The 16,551-nt window shown below is 44.5% G+C and overlaps 1 protein-coding gene across 4 annotated transcripts in view; it reads left to right on the top strand.

Moving 5' to 3' along the window:
• Positions 1-8,864, top strand: part of RPP40 (ribonuclease P/MRP subunit p40) — a 47,903-nt gene extending 39,039 nt beyond the window's left edge. For all 4 annotated transcript variants that reach the window (XM_079933543.1, XM_079933545.1, XM_079933544.1 and 1 more), the window contains 6 exons: positions 517-585; positions 1,916-2,011; positions 3,272-3,397; positions 5,463-5,661; positions 5,790-5,924; positions 6,999-8,864. In XM_079933543.1, coding sequence (XP_079789669.1) covers positions 517-585; positions 1,916-2,011; positions 3,272-3,397; positions 5,463-5,661; positions 5,790-5,924; positions 6,999-7,197 — 824 coding nt within the window. In that variant the 3' untranslated portion in view covers positions 7,198-8,864. The remainder of the gene's footprint in view (positions 1-516; positions 586-1,915; positions 2,012-3,271; positions 3,398-5,462; positions 5,662-5,789; positions 5,925-6,998) is intronic.
• The last annotated feature ends 7,687 nt before the right edge of the window (positions 8,865-16,551 follow it).

Genomic DNA, 16,551 nt, shown 5'->3' with positions numbered 1-16,551 from the left:
AAAAAAAAAAAGAAGTCTGAGCTATTTTGATAACAGTGTGGACACTGGCCATGGCAGGGACTTTTACATAGCTGACCCGACTTAACCCTGGCAACAACACTATGAAATAGGCCTGCAGCGCCCATTTTACAGGTGAGAAAAATGAGGCTCAGAGAGATTGAGTCGCTTTCTTGACTTCACACAAGTTTGTGGCACATGTTGAGTCTTCATCTGGCACTCTGCCTTTCAGGTGTGTACGCTCACCCGCTTTCCCACTTTGTGCCCCTCTGCCAGCATCCCCGGAGGTGTGTGCTCCATCCTGAGTGCATTTTCTGCTCGTTGGTAGCCAGCTTGCACAGCTAGGCCCTAGGCAGGGGCGTCAACTAGCTGTGCTCGGCCTTGCGTGTCCTCCAGCTTGGCTGAGTGAGCTGGAGCAGTGACCCGGAAGGTTTGTTATCCTGTGAAAATAATCCACTAACTTCTTGCAGGTGTGATTTTTTTCTTGTCTTAATTTCTCCTCTGGGTTTTCTCTTACAGGTGCGTGCTATGCACTAACGTACAATACAAATATTGACGAGGATAATACTGTGGCCCTGCTACCAAACGGTAACCACACTCATTTTTCTTCTTTCTTAATTATGGAGGAAACACAAACGGTAAAAAAGAAAGAGTCAAGTCATTCAGATGTGTGTAAAGTGAAAGTCCCCCCTTTCATTCCCGTCCCTCCAAACTCACTGCCATTCTCAGCAGGCATTCTTTTTTTTTTTTAAAGAATCAATTTTATTTTTGGCTGCATTGGGTCTTCGTTGCTGCGCGCCGGTTTTCTCTAGTTGCGGCGAGCGGGGGCTACTCTTCATTGCAATGCGCGGGCTTCTCATTGCTGTGGCTTCTCTTGTGGAGCACAGGCTCTAGGCATGCGGGCTTCAGTAGTTGTGGCTTGCGGGCTCAGTAGTTGTGGTGAACGGGCTCTAGAGCGCAGGCTCAGTAGGTGTGGCGCATGGGCTTTGTTGCTCTGCAGCACGTGGGGTCTTCCTGGACCAGGGCTCGAACCCGTGTCCCCTGCATTGGCAGGCGGATTCTTAACCCCTGCGCCACCAGGGAAGCCCCTCAGCAGGCACTCTTGTTAGCAGGTAGGTGTTCATTCTTCTAGACATTTTCTATGAATGTATAAACACATACAGGTTCTTTTTTTAAAATATATATATATTATGTCATAGTCCATTGTTTCTCAGTTTGCTTTTTTCCCAGGCTGTATATCCTAGACATCTTTCCCTATTAGTACATACAGTTTTTTGGGGTTTGTGTTGTTTTTTTATTTTATTTATTTTTGGCTGTGTTGGGTCCTGGTTGCTGCGCACAGGCTTTCTCTAGTTGCGGCGAGCCGGGGGCTACTCTTTGTTGCAGTGCGCGGGCTTCTCATTGCAGTGGCTTCTCTTGTTGTGGAGCATGGACTCTAGGCACGCGGGCTTCAGTAGTTGTGGCTCGCGGGCTTCAGTAGTTGTGGCTCGCGGGCTCTAGAGCGCAGGCTCAGTAGTTGTGGTGCACGCAGGCCCAGTTGCTCCGCAGCATGTGGGATCTTCTTGAACCAGGGCTCAAGCTGTGTCCCCTGCTTTGGCAAGCGGATTCTTAACCACTGCACCACCAGGGAAGCCTAGTACATACAGTTTTAATTTACTCTTTTTAATGTCTTGAAAATATTCCAAAGAAGAAGTATACCATAATTTGTTTACTCTTTCTTTAATAAAAACTTTGATAGTTTCTAGTTTCACTCTAATAAATGATGTCTTTGTACATATAATGTATTATAAATAAGATACATGTATGAATAAATAAGACCCTTGTGTGCACTGGTATTTAACTGCCCAATTTGTCTTGCTTTCTCTTAGCGAACACATGATATTTTTAACATCTCTTATGGGAATTATTTGATTTATAGGGAAATTAATTTTATCACTGGATAAAGACACTTATGAAGAAACTGGACTTCAAGGTCGTCCATCTCAGTATTCTGGCAGGAAGACCATGAAGTTTAGTAAGTATCACGCTCACTCCGTCAGTTTCTAACAAGGTAGTAGTCTTCCTGTAACAATTTGAATTTAAATGTTTGAATTGCCTCTGTTCTCTTTGTTCAGAAGAAGTGTGGCTTTTTCTTGTCTTTAAAACTCCTTACTCCGGGGACTCTCGGGTGGGCATCAGATAGGATGAGATAGATACTGCTGTGCATCTGTTTGTCTTCAGCTGTCGGCTGCATCTTGAAAAGATCACAGACTTGGACGTGTTCCATTAGATACATATGTTTTGGGTCACAAATTCAAAGTGATGAACCCACTTGTTCTTTTTTTTTTAAATTGAAGTATAGTTGATTTACAGTGTGTTAATTACTGCCGTACAGCAAAATGATTCAGTTATACATATATGTACATTCTTTTCCATATTCTTTTCCATTATGGTTTATCACAGGGTATTGAATATAGTTCTTTGTGCTATACAGTAGGACCTTGTTGTTTAACCAGCCTATATATACCAGTTTGCATCTGTTCCAACTTGCCCTTAGTAAAGAATTTCCTTTAATTTTCCCAAGTTTTATGATGACTAGTAGAAATTCACCCATGAATGAAGAGATGTAGTTCTGTTGATGGTCTGGCTTGAACATCAGTAGTTATGGCTGCCACCTCCACAGCTAGGTTAGAGTTGATCTCTGCCCTTGGTCTTTGACTACGAAAAATGTGAATTTAAAACACCTGTTGTGGGACTTCCCTGGTGGTCCAGTGGTTAAGAATCTGCCTGCCAGTGCAGGGGACACAGGCTTGAGCCCTGGTCCGGGAAGATCCCACATGCCGCAGAGCAACTAAGCCCGTGTGCCATGACTACTGAGCCTGCACTCTGGAGCCCGTGAGCCACAACTACTGAGCCCACGTGCCTAGAGCCCATGCTCTGCAACAAGACAAGCCACCGCAGTGAGAAGCCCGTGCACCACAACGAAGAGTAGCCCCCACTCACTGCAACTAGAGAAAGCCCACGTGCAGCAACAAAGACCCAACGCAGCCAAAAATAAATAAATTTTAAAAATAAATAAAAAATAAAACACCTGTTGTAATTATCTGTCAATGCCAGAAATGTCCATCAGAGGCAGAGTTTTGGTTTGGGAACCCAAAGGGAGGACAAGAAATACAAATAACTTTTTTTATCCATAAAACTTCTAAAACTCCTGATGTTTTTAATCTAGCATGTTTTGCACAGTGCAAGCTGTGTGTATGTGAATGAACTGTTTATTCCTCTCCATTTTTTTAAGTTGTTTCCATTGATTTGATGGATTTATCCTCTAAACTGGACTCTAAGAAGTATAAAAGAATATCTTGGGCTTTCAAAGAAAAGAAACCATTGAAATTTGATTTTCTTTTGGCGTGGCATCAAACAGGTATGAAAAATAAAGTGTGTAACGATGGAGTGGTTTTGAAATCTAATGGTTAATTAAAGGGGAGTAGTGAGGAGAGAATGGTGATTCACCCCAGTGGTCAGAGATGTTGTGCACGTAGATGGATACAGGTGCCCCCCACTTTTCGAAAGTTCACTTTATGCTCCTTTACTTTTTACAAAAGCAAAAAGTGAAAATAGTGTTCAGCGTGTGTTTTGCAGTGAGCTGCTGTAGAGGCAGTGTGCACCCCAGCAGCGAGAGTGGCACCCCCAGCTCCCTCCCCCAGAACTGCACTCAGCGTCTTAGCCTCTAGCCGGCAGAGCTTTGAACTGTGTCTTTGAGTGTTTATTTCATGCATCTGTTAGCAAGATGTGTCTTAAGGTAATTGCTTCTTCGCTTTATGCCATTTCGACTTAATGAGAGGTTTTGTAGGAACGCTACTTTGGGATGGGGGGAAACCTGTAAACGTTGTTAAGGAAACTGCTTTGACCCCTCTGGCATCCCTGAGAGCCATAGTCCGGGATCATCTCGGCACGCAGCCGTCTGTCTCCACCTCCTTGGGTTGTGTGTCGATCAGGAGCTCCTGAGGGTGGGGTCTCGGGCAACTAACCTTTGCCCATTTCTCCCTTTCCCTCCTCCAGCTTCCCTCCAACAGCCTTGGCTGGAGTGTTTTAAAATAACACCAGTTATACTGCTAGACACAAACTGCTTATTCGTTATTGCAGGGTAGTAATCAGGCATATCATTAAATGTCAGATTAAATTTGTTGTACCTTTTAATTGATTAGAATAATACATTTAGTTCAGAGTTTCATGTTCACCAAACATTTTAATCGGCTCACAACTACCATGTACCTCGCTCCTTTTAGAAGTGTATCTTTGGCCCAAAACAAGATTAAATGAATCAAATCATCACAATTACAATGGTGTAGTTCTCTCTTGGGGAAGAGGGAAGCCCCTAGGCCCATTTTGGAAATAGGTCCATCTGCTCCTCCTGGGAAGTTCGTGGTCACTGGGTGCTACAGGGTTGCCTGGGTGAGGCCTAGGTCTGTAACACTTGGGTGCTTCTTCTGTGTGTGGTGCAGACACAGAGGGCAGAGAGGCTGACATCTCAGTTGTAGGAAGTCTTTACTGAGGGCCTCCTATGCAGTGGGTTCTGGAGATCACTGTGTTCCTAAGACTCCGAAGTATTTTAAGGGCTTGTCAAGACTTGTGAAGCACCTGAGAGTTCACCCGCTTAGCAAGCTCAGAAGTTAGCCAGCACGTTCTCGTGCGCTCTGGCAGGAGACACGAGACCCCTGGGTCAGAGACAGAAAACCTAATGATTCCCAGCAGTAGCAGTGGGCAGAGCACCAGCGTTTGCTCCAGTTCACCAAGTCCTGGTTCCTGCAGGGTGATGCAGGGTGGGCAGGGGATGCTGGTGCAAGCAGGGGGTTGCATTACAGGAGGGGAGCCTGGAGCCTAAGGAATTCCGATCTTTTATATTGGGCGGTGAGCCTGCTGACCTTTGCCCTGGAGGGAGGGAGGAGGTGGAGGGAGACATTATTTCTAATACACTGGGCAGTAAGCAGGCCTGCCCTCTGCTCCAAGAGGGCCACTATTTCCGTCTTCCAGGGAAGATCCTTCAGGATACACTGGATCTTACTGGGGTTTAAAGACAAGCTGGACTGAGATTCTGTCTTCAGCTCCTCTTCTGTTTCCTTCTTCGAGAGTGTGCAAATATGCTGCTTTCTCTGTAGAGTTCACTAATTTTATCTAAACATAAGTAATGCTTTGATTAAGTCAGAAGTTTCTTAGTAGAGCAGATGTTGAGACTAGTATGGTTTGAATCTGAAAGCCTTATGATTTTCCAGGAAAAGTGTGACAGAAGATGAATGTTGACAGAACTTTGGCACAAGGAGGCGAAGGCAACTTAAATGATTTTAATTTGAGTAAAGCTTTGTACAACCTCCTCTGGCCTTACTTCATCCTGCCTGCTTCCTGAAACCCTCCAGTGGGAATGGGGTGGACTCAGGGATTCACTGAACTTGTTTACACTATTCAAGTGGCCTTATTTGGTGTGTTTGAAGGTGCGGAAGGATCAACGATGATGTCATACTTTTCCAATTACCGGATTCAGGAGCGTCAGCCAAAAATAGCGCTGAGCACGGTGACAGATCTGCCGTGCCCCGTGCTGCGGAGCGGCGAGCTCAGGGGCGAGCCGGAGGCGGCCTGCAGCGCCCAGGAGCTCTTCGAGTGGCTGGGCGCCGTCTTCAGTAACGCCGAGCTGTGCGTATGAGGGCTGCCGGGTCCTGGAGGGCTTGGGCTGGCTTCTCGTTTTCAGCAGGGGTTTAGTACTTTGAAAGTTGATCGTGTAGTGGATATAGATGCGTTTTCTTTCCCTTTTTTGGTTACAGAAATAATGAGCCTGATAATTTCATATCAACCTACTGCTGTCCCCAGCCAAGCACAGTGGTGGCGAGAGCTTACCTGTGTACAATCACTGGTTTCATCCTTCCAGAGAAGATACGTCTTCTGTTGGAACAGCTGTGGTGAGAAAAAAGAACAGCCTTTTTTGCCATTTATGCCTTGCTTGTCTCCGCTAATGATCCAGGTTCCAGGGTCCTCTCACAACGTGTCCCCCTTTCCCCTTGCTTGGGCTCACGTGCAGTAACGTTATCATCTCACATGATGTGATCATCCCTGGTGATATTGCCAGGTCCTTGTCCTTTGAAAAGAGCGGAGCTTTACTGTGCTTCTTGGGAACAAACTGCTCATTGTTCTTGTTCCGCTCCCCCAGACCATTTCGGTGCAGTTGAAGTTACAGTATCACTTAAGAAAACGGCAGTACTCTATGGAACACATTATGATCTGTCTTAAATACTGGATTTCTGCAAAATGCTTCACTTTGAAATGGGTGGGAAAAGGAGCTGACCACCTCTGAATCCAAATCATATCCAAAATCTGCCCTGGCTCTAACATCCGTGAATCGCTGGGCACCGGTAACCTGCCACGGGTTGTATAGAGTAGTACTGGATTTTCATTGTGGGAGGTGTTCTGTAAATAAAATGTTAGGAAGCTCAAAGCCCGTATTGAAAATGAGCACCACGCCTTCTGAGTCTTCGCTTGAAACATGTCTAAGATTTAAGTGTTGAGGGTTTTCCTTTTTATATCCAACATCCTCTTTCACATTTATTAGCTTCGTACTTTTATTTTCCTCAGTAAGAAGGTTGAAGTTTTAAAAATTGGATGGATTTTAAAAAAGAAATTCGATAAATTATTCTGCAGTGTTTCAGTTTACAGAGCCTCCGAAAGCAGCACTGTTCAGGGGAGGGAAACGATTCTTACACACTTGGTGGGGAATTTTTTGTTCTTTCAATCTTATATGCTCTTAGGAACCGCTGAAGTTTGTTGTGTGCGCTGCATGTTGGTGAACCTTTACTGAATTCACAGTATAGCACCAGGAATTTAATTTGTCTCCTAATTTTTATAAATGAAAGCTAAGGTCAAAGCTTCATGGGAGCATCAGAAATACCGCTTATCCTGAATAAGTAAAAAAAAAAAAAAAAAAAAAGGGGACCGTTCCTAACTCTTCCTGTTTGTTAAGAAGTGTCTGTCTTTTTCAGTCGCTACTTTGACGAACCAAAGTTGGCCCCGTGGGTGACGTTGTCGGTTCAAGGCTTTGCAGACAGCCCTGTTTCCTGGAGAGAGAACGAACACGGTTTTCGAAAAGGAGGAGAACATTTATACAACTTTGTGGTTTTTAGTAATCGGGACTACTGGCTTCAGTTGGCTGTTGGGGCAAATGATGACTGTCCACCATGACAAGCACAGAGTTTAAAGTCGTGTTTGTTTACGTTTATGCTCGTTTTCCGTATTTCTCGGCAGTGTAAGGACTGTGTGTTCACTCAGACTTGGGTGATGAGGACATTTCTCAGATCGGCATCTGTTAGCATCTGCCCTGGACTCGGGCCCATCCTGTGACAGGCTTGCCGTCAGGTGGAAGCTCATAGTTGATTTCTCCCTGTCACTATGAGCCCAGGGCGTGGGCTACTGCGTCGTAACTTGGGCCACGATGGCCAGGGACTGGGGGTTATGGGACCACTGGGTAAGATGTGTGCTGTGATTGTGTATTTCTCACATCATAATAACAAGAAATCCTTAACATCATACTTACCAGAGCCAGTTCCTGCATTAGTGCTATTCATCTATTACCTCATCTAATTCTCACATCAGTCCTGTGAGGGAACAGAGTGTACATAAGCTACTGAAGTCACCTGCTTGTGGATTCAAGACTTGATCTCAGATCAGCTGGTTCCTGAGTGTGTGCTGAGTGTGTGCTCACTCTCCTGCTTCTGGGTCAGGAGGGATATTTGGATGCTGTATATGCATAAAGAACAAGTTGAATTTTGCAGTAACCTTATAAGGGAAAAGAATCTGAAAAACATATGTGTGTGTGTGTGTGTATATGTAAAACCGAATCACTGTGCTGTACACCTGAAACTGACATGACATCATAGATCAACTATACTTCAATTAAAAAAAAAAAGTGACTTGCCTGGCAGTATAGTGGTTAGAACTCGTGCTTCCACCGCAGGGGGGCGTGGGTTCGATCCCTGGTTGGGGAACTAAGATCCCACATGCCACACAGCGTGGCCAAAAAATAAAAGTAAAAAACAAAGTTGAAAGAATTTTTTTTCTCCCAGCAATATGGCTGATAAGGACCAACTGAAAACTACTTAAATTTCTGGAATACCTATCAAAAACCATTTTTTAAAATGTTTCAATGAGCTGCAGAATAAGAATTCTCAAAAGCTAAATAATTTATTTGGTCACATGGAATTAAATTAGAAATCAGAAACATCCTTGAAAATCCCCAAGTATTTGGAAACAAAATAACTCACAAGTCAAAGAACAAATCTAAAGAGAAATTAGAAAGTAATTTGAAATGACTTTTAAAAAAACTAGAATTTGTGGGTTCTTGCTAAAGCAGTACTTAGAGGGAAACTTGCAGCATTAAATGCTGCAAGGAAAGGAAGAAAGGAAAACAGGTCTCAAATCAGTGACCTCAGTTTCCACTTTAAGAAACAGTAAAAGAAGAGCAAATTAAATCCAAAGTCAGCAGAAGAAAAGGAATAATAAAGATCAAAGTGGTAACCAATGAAATAAAATAGAGAAAAATTAATCCAAAAGCTTGTTCTTTGGGAGAATCAATAAAATTGATAAATCTCCAGCCAGATTGGTGAGGGGAAAAAAAAGAGACCAATTACCGATATAAGGAATGGGAGAGGTAACGTGACTGAAGATCCCACAGATGTTAAAATAATAGGAACACCTTTATACCAATAAATTCAAGAACGTAGGTGAAATTGACAAATTCCTTGAAAGACACAAATTACCAGAGCTCACTCAAGAAGAAACAGGTAAAACCTTCCTATAACCCCAATGGGATGGCTTCAGTCGTGAGTTTTACCGAACCTTTGAAGAAATAATACCAGTTCTACACAAATACTGCCCCTCATTCTATGGGGTCAGCATTACCCTGGTAGCAAAATTACCGAGGCATCCTGGCTGGGCAAACACATTGCAAGGAAAGAAAACACTGCAAAACAAACATTCCTCATGAACATAAGTGCAAAAACTAGCGAAAGTTTTAGTAAATTGAAACCTACGATATGGTAAAAAGGTAATATGGCCATGGGATTTATCCTGGGATTGCAGGATTGATTTAACATTCACATAATCATTTCAATCAATACTAGAAACGTATTTAACACAATCCACCATCTAGTCCTGTTAAAAACTCTGGCAAACTGGGAATAAAGGGGACTTCCCCAATCTGATTAAAAGACATCTGCAAAAGCCCTACAGCTAACATCAGACTTAATTGTGAAGGGCTGAATACTTTTCTCCTAACATCAGGAAGAAATCAGGGATATCTCTGTTCATCGTTGTACTGGAGATTCTAGACTGCAGTCAGGCAAGAAACAGAACATCCAGATAGGAAAGAAAAAAATAAGATTGTCCTTTTTTCACAGATGACATGATCATCTATGTAGAAAATTCAGTGGAATCTATAAACAAGATACTAGAACTAATAAGTGAGTTTATCAAGGTTGCAGGATACAAAGCAGTGTACAAAAATCAATTATATTTCTATATGAACAATTAGAAAGTGAAATTAAAAATCATTTACAATAGCATAAAAATACTAGGTAGTTAGGAATAAATGACAAAAAATGTGAAAGACATACACTGAAAACTGTTAAATATTGCTATGATCAATTAAAGAAGACCTAAATAACTTGGAGTATATACTTTGTTCATGGGTCAGAAGACTCAGTATTGTTAAGATGTCATTTCAGGACTTCCCTGGTGAGGCAGGGGTTAAGAATCTGCCTGCCAATGCAGGGGACACGGGTTCGAGCCCTGGTCCAGGAAGATCCCACATGCCGCAGAGCAACTAAGCCCATGCACCACAACTACTGAGCCTGCACTCTAGAGCCTGTGTGCCGCAACTACTGAGCCTGTGCTCTAGAGCCCGCGAGCCACAACTAATGAGCCCATGTGCCACAACTACTGAAGCCCACGCACCTATAGCCCATGCTCTGCAACAAGAGAAGCCATCGCGATGAGAAGCCCGCACACCACAAAGAAGAGTAGCCCTCGCTCGCCACAACTAGAGAAAGCCTGCGTGCAGCAACAAAGACCCAACACAGCCAAAAATAAAAGTAAAATAAAATAAATACATTTATAAAAAAAGAAAAAGAGATGTCATTCCAAAATACAGATTCAATGTAGATTCAATATAGTCCCAGCAGGCTACTTTCTGTGTGTGTACATAAGTTGACAAGCTGATTCTAAAATTTTTGTAGAACTGCAAAGGACCTAGAGTAGCCTCCAGGGCTGTCTTGGAACTTGACAACACAGCACCAAAAGCCTCCAGCCGCCCCATTCTTTGTCCCTCAGCATGATGTAAACCCAGCCCAAGTAGGAAGTCAGGAGGTGTTTTTCAGTGTGTCCCCCTTGTGATCTGTAAGGGCGCCTGCCAACTGCGAAGAAGTTTCATAATAAGGGACTTAATTGAGGAGGTGCCAGTTGACGTTGGAAATAAGATTTATTGCTGTTAATCCTTTGGAGTAATCCGGGGTTGACTAGTTTTTTTTCAAACTATATATTCCGGTTAATACCATGTTCAACTATTTTCCATATAAAATTAAAAAATAAAAATCTGGTATACAAGAGGGGTTGTAGAAGACTGAGTTGAGGAATTTATGTGAATAGGAAAACAGACTTGTAGATCTTTAGGGAACAAGTGTCAAGAGGTTTCTGGAAAAAAAGAAAGACCTACAAATTACCAAGGCAGTTTTCTTAAGTTTGAAGCAGGGGAAACGGTAACACAGCAACCGACCAAAAAAGCTATGCCAGAACCCTCCCTTTTAAGGAGCTAAGATTGTGCTCAAATTCTTTGTGTGTAATTTACTGGGACTTGGGGACCAGAAAGACCACTGCAAGCATATTCTTCAGAATCCAGATTAGGGGAAAAGTTCTATTCCTTGGGTGCAAAGTTACTGCTATATTCATCTTAATAAATCAAACTAAATGACTTGGCAGGAAGCCAAGTGTGACCCACACATTTCTAAAGAAATGACCAGAGATCGAAGATGATTATTTTCATCTCTTATAATTGAAGAAGTATTTGTCTTGTTTTCCTGTTGCCCAAGGTTAGAGTTCTTTTCCTCCTTCTGGTATGTTGTCTCGAAACCCATGTGCCATTTTCACCACAAAGCTCCCTGGATTCTCCAGAGACAGAACTAATAGGAGATATATATATATATACACACACACACACACACACACACACACAGTATTTATATCAATCTTAAATATATGAATACATAGTCATATATAGTATTTATTATATAATATAAATATTTGCATATTGATTATATATAATGAAGATAATTATGTTGTATATTATATATAATATATTGTGCATATACATATTAATAGATATTGTAAATACAGCTCTTCCTTGACTTATGATACTGTTACATCCTGATAAACCCATTACAATTTGAAATTATTTTAAGTCGAAGATGCATTTCATACACCTGACCTGCCAAGCATCATAGCTTAGCCTAGCCTACCTTAAACATGCTCAGGACACTGACATTAGCCTACAGTCAGGCAAAATTATCTAACACAAAGCCTACTGTATAATACAGTGTTGAATATCTCATGTAATTTATTAAATTCTGTACTGAAAGTGAAACAGAGTGTCTGGGCAGAGGATGGTTGCCAGTGTATCAGTTGTTCATCCTGGTGGTGGCGTGGCCGCCTGGGAGCAGCCCAGCATCACAAGAGAACATCTTACTGTGTGCACATCGCTAGCCCTGGAAAAGATCAAGGTTTCTACTGAATGTGTATCACTTTCACACCATCGTAAAGTTGAAAAATGCTAAGTGGAACCCCGGGGGCACCATCTGCATTTATCATGATGAATTGGCTCATGCAGTGGTGGAGGAGAAGAAGTCCTGCTACAGCTGCCCTCCGTGAGCCGTAGACCCAGGAGAACCGCTGGTGTCGTTCCGTGCAAGTCGGAAGCCCTGGGGACCAGGAGAGCCAATGGTGTGAGTCCCATCCAAGGGCAGAAGACACATGTCCTAGGTCAGCGGTCAGGCAGAGAGAGTAGAATTGTTCCTTTCTCGGCCTTTTTGTTCTGTGCAGGCCCTCAAGGAGCGGGTGAGGCCCACCCACACTGAGGAGGTTAATCTGCTCTGCTGAGTCTGCTGATTCAAATGCTAATCTCATCCAGAAACCCCTTCCCAGACACCCCCAGAAATCACGTTTAGCCATAATATCTGGATACCCCATGATGCAGTCAAGTTGGCACGTCACACTCCATCGTGAGTTACTTTGGTCTGTTGTCATGTTTGTGGAGCCCCTGGTTTCCACTCAGTGGTTACTGGTGCTGAACAGGGAAGAACAAATCTGACTCCATATTGGGTCTGTTTCTTTACCCTTTGTATTCTGTTGCTTTTGCTACAAGTTAATCACCAAAGGGGTTGCTGCCTATAAGCTTAGATTATGCATCATGGCCCATCTCTGGGAACCCTGCCTCCCAGGTCATGAGCGTTAAGCTAACGTACCTTTGTTTAGCTCACAGGAAACATCCTGACCAGGCCCACCTGTGAAGGACTGCAGGGAGGAAGAAATGAACACCCCCCCCTCTGGAGGCTGATGGGAGCCAGGAAATGCTTGGCTTTGCTCCGTCCCCCTTTTAGTATAAAAGAAGCCTGTGTTCTAACTCAGGGAAGATGGGTCTTTGGGGCACACGGCCACCACCTTCTCAGTCTGCTGACTTTCCAGATGAAGTCTCTCTTTCTCGCCTCAGCAGCTCATCTCTCCGTATCTTGGACGCGGCGACAATGGGGGCTGTGAGAGCAGGACAGAGTGATGACAGATTTCTCCTTTTGAGGAAGAGACACTTCAGGAGGACAACGGTCTCTGCCTGGACCAGCTCTCGGCTCAAGCTGACATGGTAACTATGACAGCTGATGGAGTTGGATGGGCACCCTGAAGATAGCGGGGACCTTCCGGGGAGGAAAGCCTGCAGGGGACCTCCTGGGCTTGGGGCTACTCTCCTTCACCCCCTCACCTGCTGGGCCCCAGCTGACCAGTTTGTGAAGCCACTGCCTGGCAGGACACCAGCCGTCTTTGAAAAGATCTTGCTATGAGCCATTTTCCTCCAGTGATGAAAGGTAAACTTTTCTCAGGAGAATGCACTGCTTTATAGAAATAACCATTTTCATAAATATAGCCCACGCCCCATCTGTGAACAGCGGCTGGTGCATTACTGCAATGGAGTGACTCTCCTTAGTTTAGGACGGGGAAGACTCGTGGGGAAAAGTGGTTGGACTTGGGGTGGGACTGGATTTCCTTCTTTCTCTTTAACTATCTGTATCAGCTGGCTGAGTGTGAGAAGCTGTCGAAATCCGTCACCATCACCTGAGCCCCGTTAGCAGGTACGGCCTCAGTGAGAAGGTATAAATGGTCAGAAATTCGGGGTCTGGAAATCGGAGCTATCAGTCTTAGCATCTGTGAGCTCTTTCTGAGAAAACAATAGGCACAGAGAAAGGTACTATTCCTGGAGACTTTCTTTGTTTCCCTCAACTAATGAGGAAAGTTGGAGCCCTTTCCTTTTACTGATGAAGCGCTCACATCTGGGTCTTATTTCAGATCACAATTGCCAGCCTCCAGGTATCACGTTCTATAAATCTTAGTGAGTCTCTCGGCTTTTAGGCCAAACTGCCTGACAGTCTTCCGGGTGAGGGACCCAGATAAGACTGGAGAGAATGTAGGGCAATCTTCCGGCTTCACAAGCAGCCAGAATTTGTCATGTTTCTTTTAGCCTCTAACGGGCCTCAGTGTCTTTGTTCCTGAGGGAAAGTTGTGGGCATATAACGCCTACTGAGCTTCCCCAACTTGTCTCTGTGTCTCAGCTGGTAAACTTTGCCCCTGTTTCATTTTGAATCCATTCTGGAGTTCTCAGAATAAAAGTACCAGCCGGTATATTTGATTTCATAATAATAGCCGACATTCACTAAACACTAATTGTGTGTTCAGGCAGGCTAAGCATTCTGTATGCGTTCCATCAGCAAATGCCCGCTAAAGGCTTTTTTAAAAATTGAAGTATACTGGATTTACAATGTTGTGTTAGTTTCAGGTGTACAGCAGTGATTCAGTTATACATATATATCTATTTTTCAGATTCTTTCCCCTTGTCGGTTATTACAAAAAATTGAATATAGTTCCCTGTGCTGTACCGTAGGTCCTTGCTGGTTACCTATTTTATATACAGTAGTGTGTATATGTTAATCCCAAACTCCTAGTTTATCCCTCCGCCCTTTCCCCTTTGGTAACCATAGTTCGTTTTCTATGTCTGGCCCACTAAAGACTCTTACAGCAGGTGTTACTCACATTCTGCTGATAAGGCTAGAGAAATCTTCCCGAGGCCAGGTAGCTACGTAAGCAGTGAAATCAAAAGTGCGAATTGCGTTTGTGTAGCTGGAGATTTTAAACAAACTCCCTTATTCATGTTTGGGATTTGGGAGGACACAAGGGACTGCTTCAGTTATCCCTTGTGAGGTCACAAATCTCCCCCAAACCTAGTGGCTTATAACAACAGTAATTTATTATTTCTCATGACACTGCCAGTTGACCAGGAGGTCTTGTCTCCCCTGATGGTGAGTTGGCTGGAAGGTCCAACATGGGCTCACTCCCGTGGCCGGCTGTCGGTGCTGGAGGCCAACTGGCGCTCTTAGCTGGACACCTCAGTTCTCTCCTACATGGACCTCTCATGTGGCTGCTTGGGTTTCCTCACAGCAAGGTGACTGGTGACTGGGCTTTAAGAGGAACGTTCCAAGAAGACAAGCCCCATTGTGAAAGTGCTTAGGAAAACTTCACTTGCTCACGGCCCATGGGCCAAAGTTGGTCTCGTGGCCAAGCCCTGGGTCAACGTGGGAAGCTTTACAAGGACATGGATCCTGAGAGCTGGGGTTCACTGGGGTGGGGGTCATCAGTAACAGCTGGACTACAGGCATGACGGGATATTATTATTATTATTATTCTGCCTGAAAAGCATCCTTCTTTCCCCTTCAGGCTAATAGCAAAGCTCACCAATTAGCATTTCATGTTGCGTTTACAGCCCTTCGCATATAAGTTCTGAAATTTTGAGCAGTGATGTTTAGGCTGTTAAACTGATCAGTAGTTGGCTAATTCATTTATTAATTTAGTGAGAGTCTAGTGAGAGTTAACTTATTAACACACTTGATAGCTTGTGTAATAATCACAGAACCCTAGCAAGAGGTGTTATTGTCTCTGCTTTACAGGTGAGGAGGTGCAGTCACCTGGCCCAGGTCGCACACCTGGTTCTCAGCAGATCTGGTCAGAGTGTCTGCTGGGCCCCAGAGCCGCGCTCCTTGTTGTGTCCCCCCCCGCCCCCCCCCCACCCGTGCTGAACACACACTGGGGAGCTGAGGAATCAACAGCACAGGCCGCCTGAAGGCTGCGGGGAGGAGTAAAGATCTTTTAAAAGTGAATCGCAGTTAAGTTGAGGAGGAAGCTCATGGCAGCAAACGTCTGTAGCCTTTGGCTAATTTCTTGCTGATGTGTTAGACTCGTGGGCCTGGTCTTAACCCTTCTGCATCTCTGTTTTTAAAAACAACATATAAAAAGGGACTTCCCTGGCGGTCCAGTGGTTAAGACTCCGCGCTTCCACTGCAGGGGGCGAGGGTGCAGTCCCTGGTCGGGGAACTAAGATCCCACATGCCGTGTAGTGCGGCCAAAAAAATTTGAAAAAAGAACAACTACACATAAAATATACGCAGCGTAGGGCTTCCCTGGTGGCGCAGTAGTTGAGAGTCCGCCTGCTGATGCAGGGGTCACGGGTTTGTGCCCCGGTCCAGGAAGATCCCACATGCCGCGGAGCGGCTGGGCCCGTGAGCCATGGCCGCTGAGCCAGCGCGTCCGGAGCCTGTGCTCCGCAACGGGAGAGGCCACAACAGTGAGAGGCCCGCGTACAGCAAAAATATACATACATATATATATATATATATATATATATATATACACGCAGCATAAAATGTACCAGCTTAACCAGTGATAGGCATCCAGCTCAGGGCATTACGTACACGGGCACTGTTGTGTGACCACCACCACTGATCCGCGAACTCTTTCATCACCCCAGATGGAAACGCCTGGCCCTCCAAGACTTCTGAGCAGAAGAATTATTGGTGGCTTTTGAGACTTTATTTGGAAGGGAAGTGCTGGGTAAGTGCCCTTCATCTGGGTGTCCTGGGCTGGTCAGGAATGGGCACCTCAAAATCCCATCAGGTTGCCTCTGGAAGTCTTCCTAAAGTTCAGAGGTGTCCTGTGGGGTTCAAGGTCAGTGAAAAGGAAGCCACGGTCGGGGGTGTCAGGAGGTCGCTGGAGGGAGGTGGTCGTTATGGGCCGAATGGCGTCTCCCAAAATTCACATGTTGAAGTCCTAACTCACCAACTCCACTACCACCACCTGCACCTCAGAAGGTGAATGTGCTTGGAGATTAGGCCTTTAAAGAGGTGATTAAGGTAAAATGATGTCACGTGGGTGGGACCTAAAGCCAGTGGAACTGGC

The sequence above is a fragment of the Stenella coeruleoalba genome (assembly GCF_951394435.1).
Source record: "Stenella coeruleoalba genome assembly, chromosome: 10".
Taxonomy (NCBI): domain Eukaryota; kingdom Metazoa; phylum Chordata; class Mammalia; order Artiodactyla; family Delphinidae; genus Stenella; species Stenella coeruleoalba.
The sequence above is the reverse complement of the archived record's forward strand: the minus strand, read 5'-3'. Positions and strand labels throughout refer to the sequence as shown.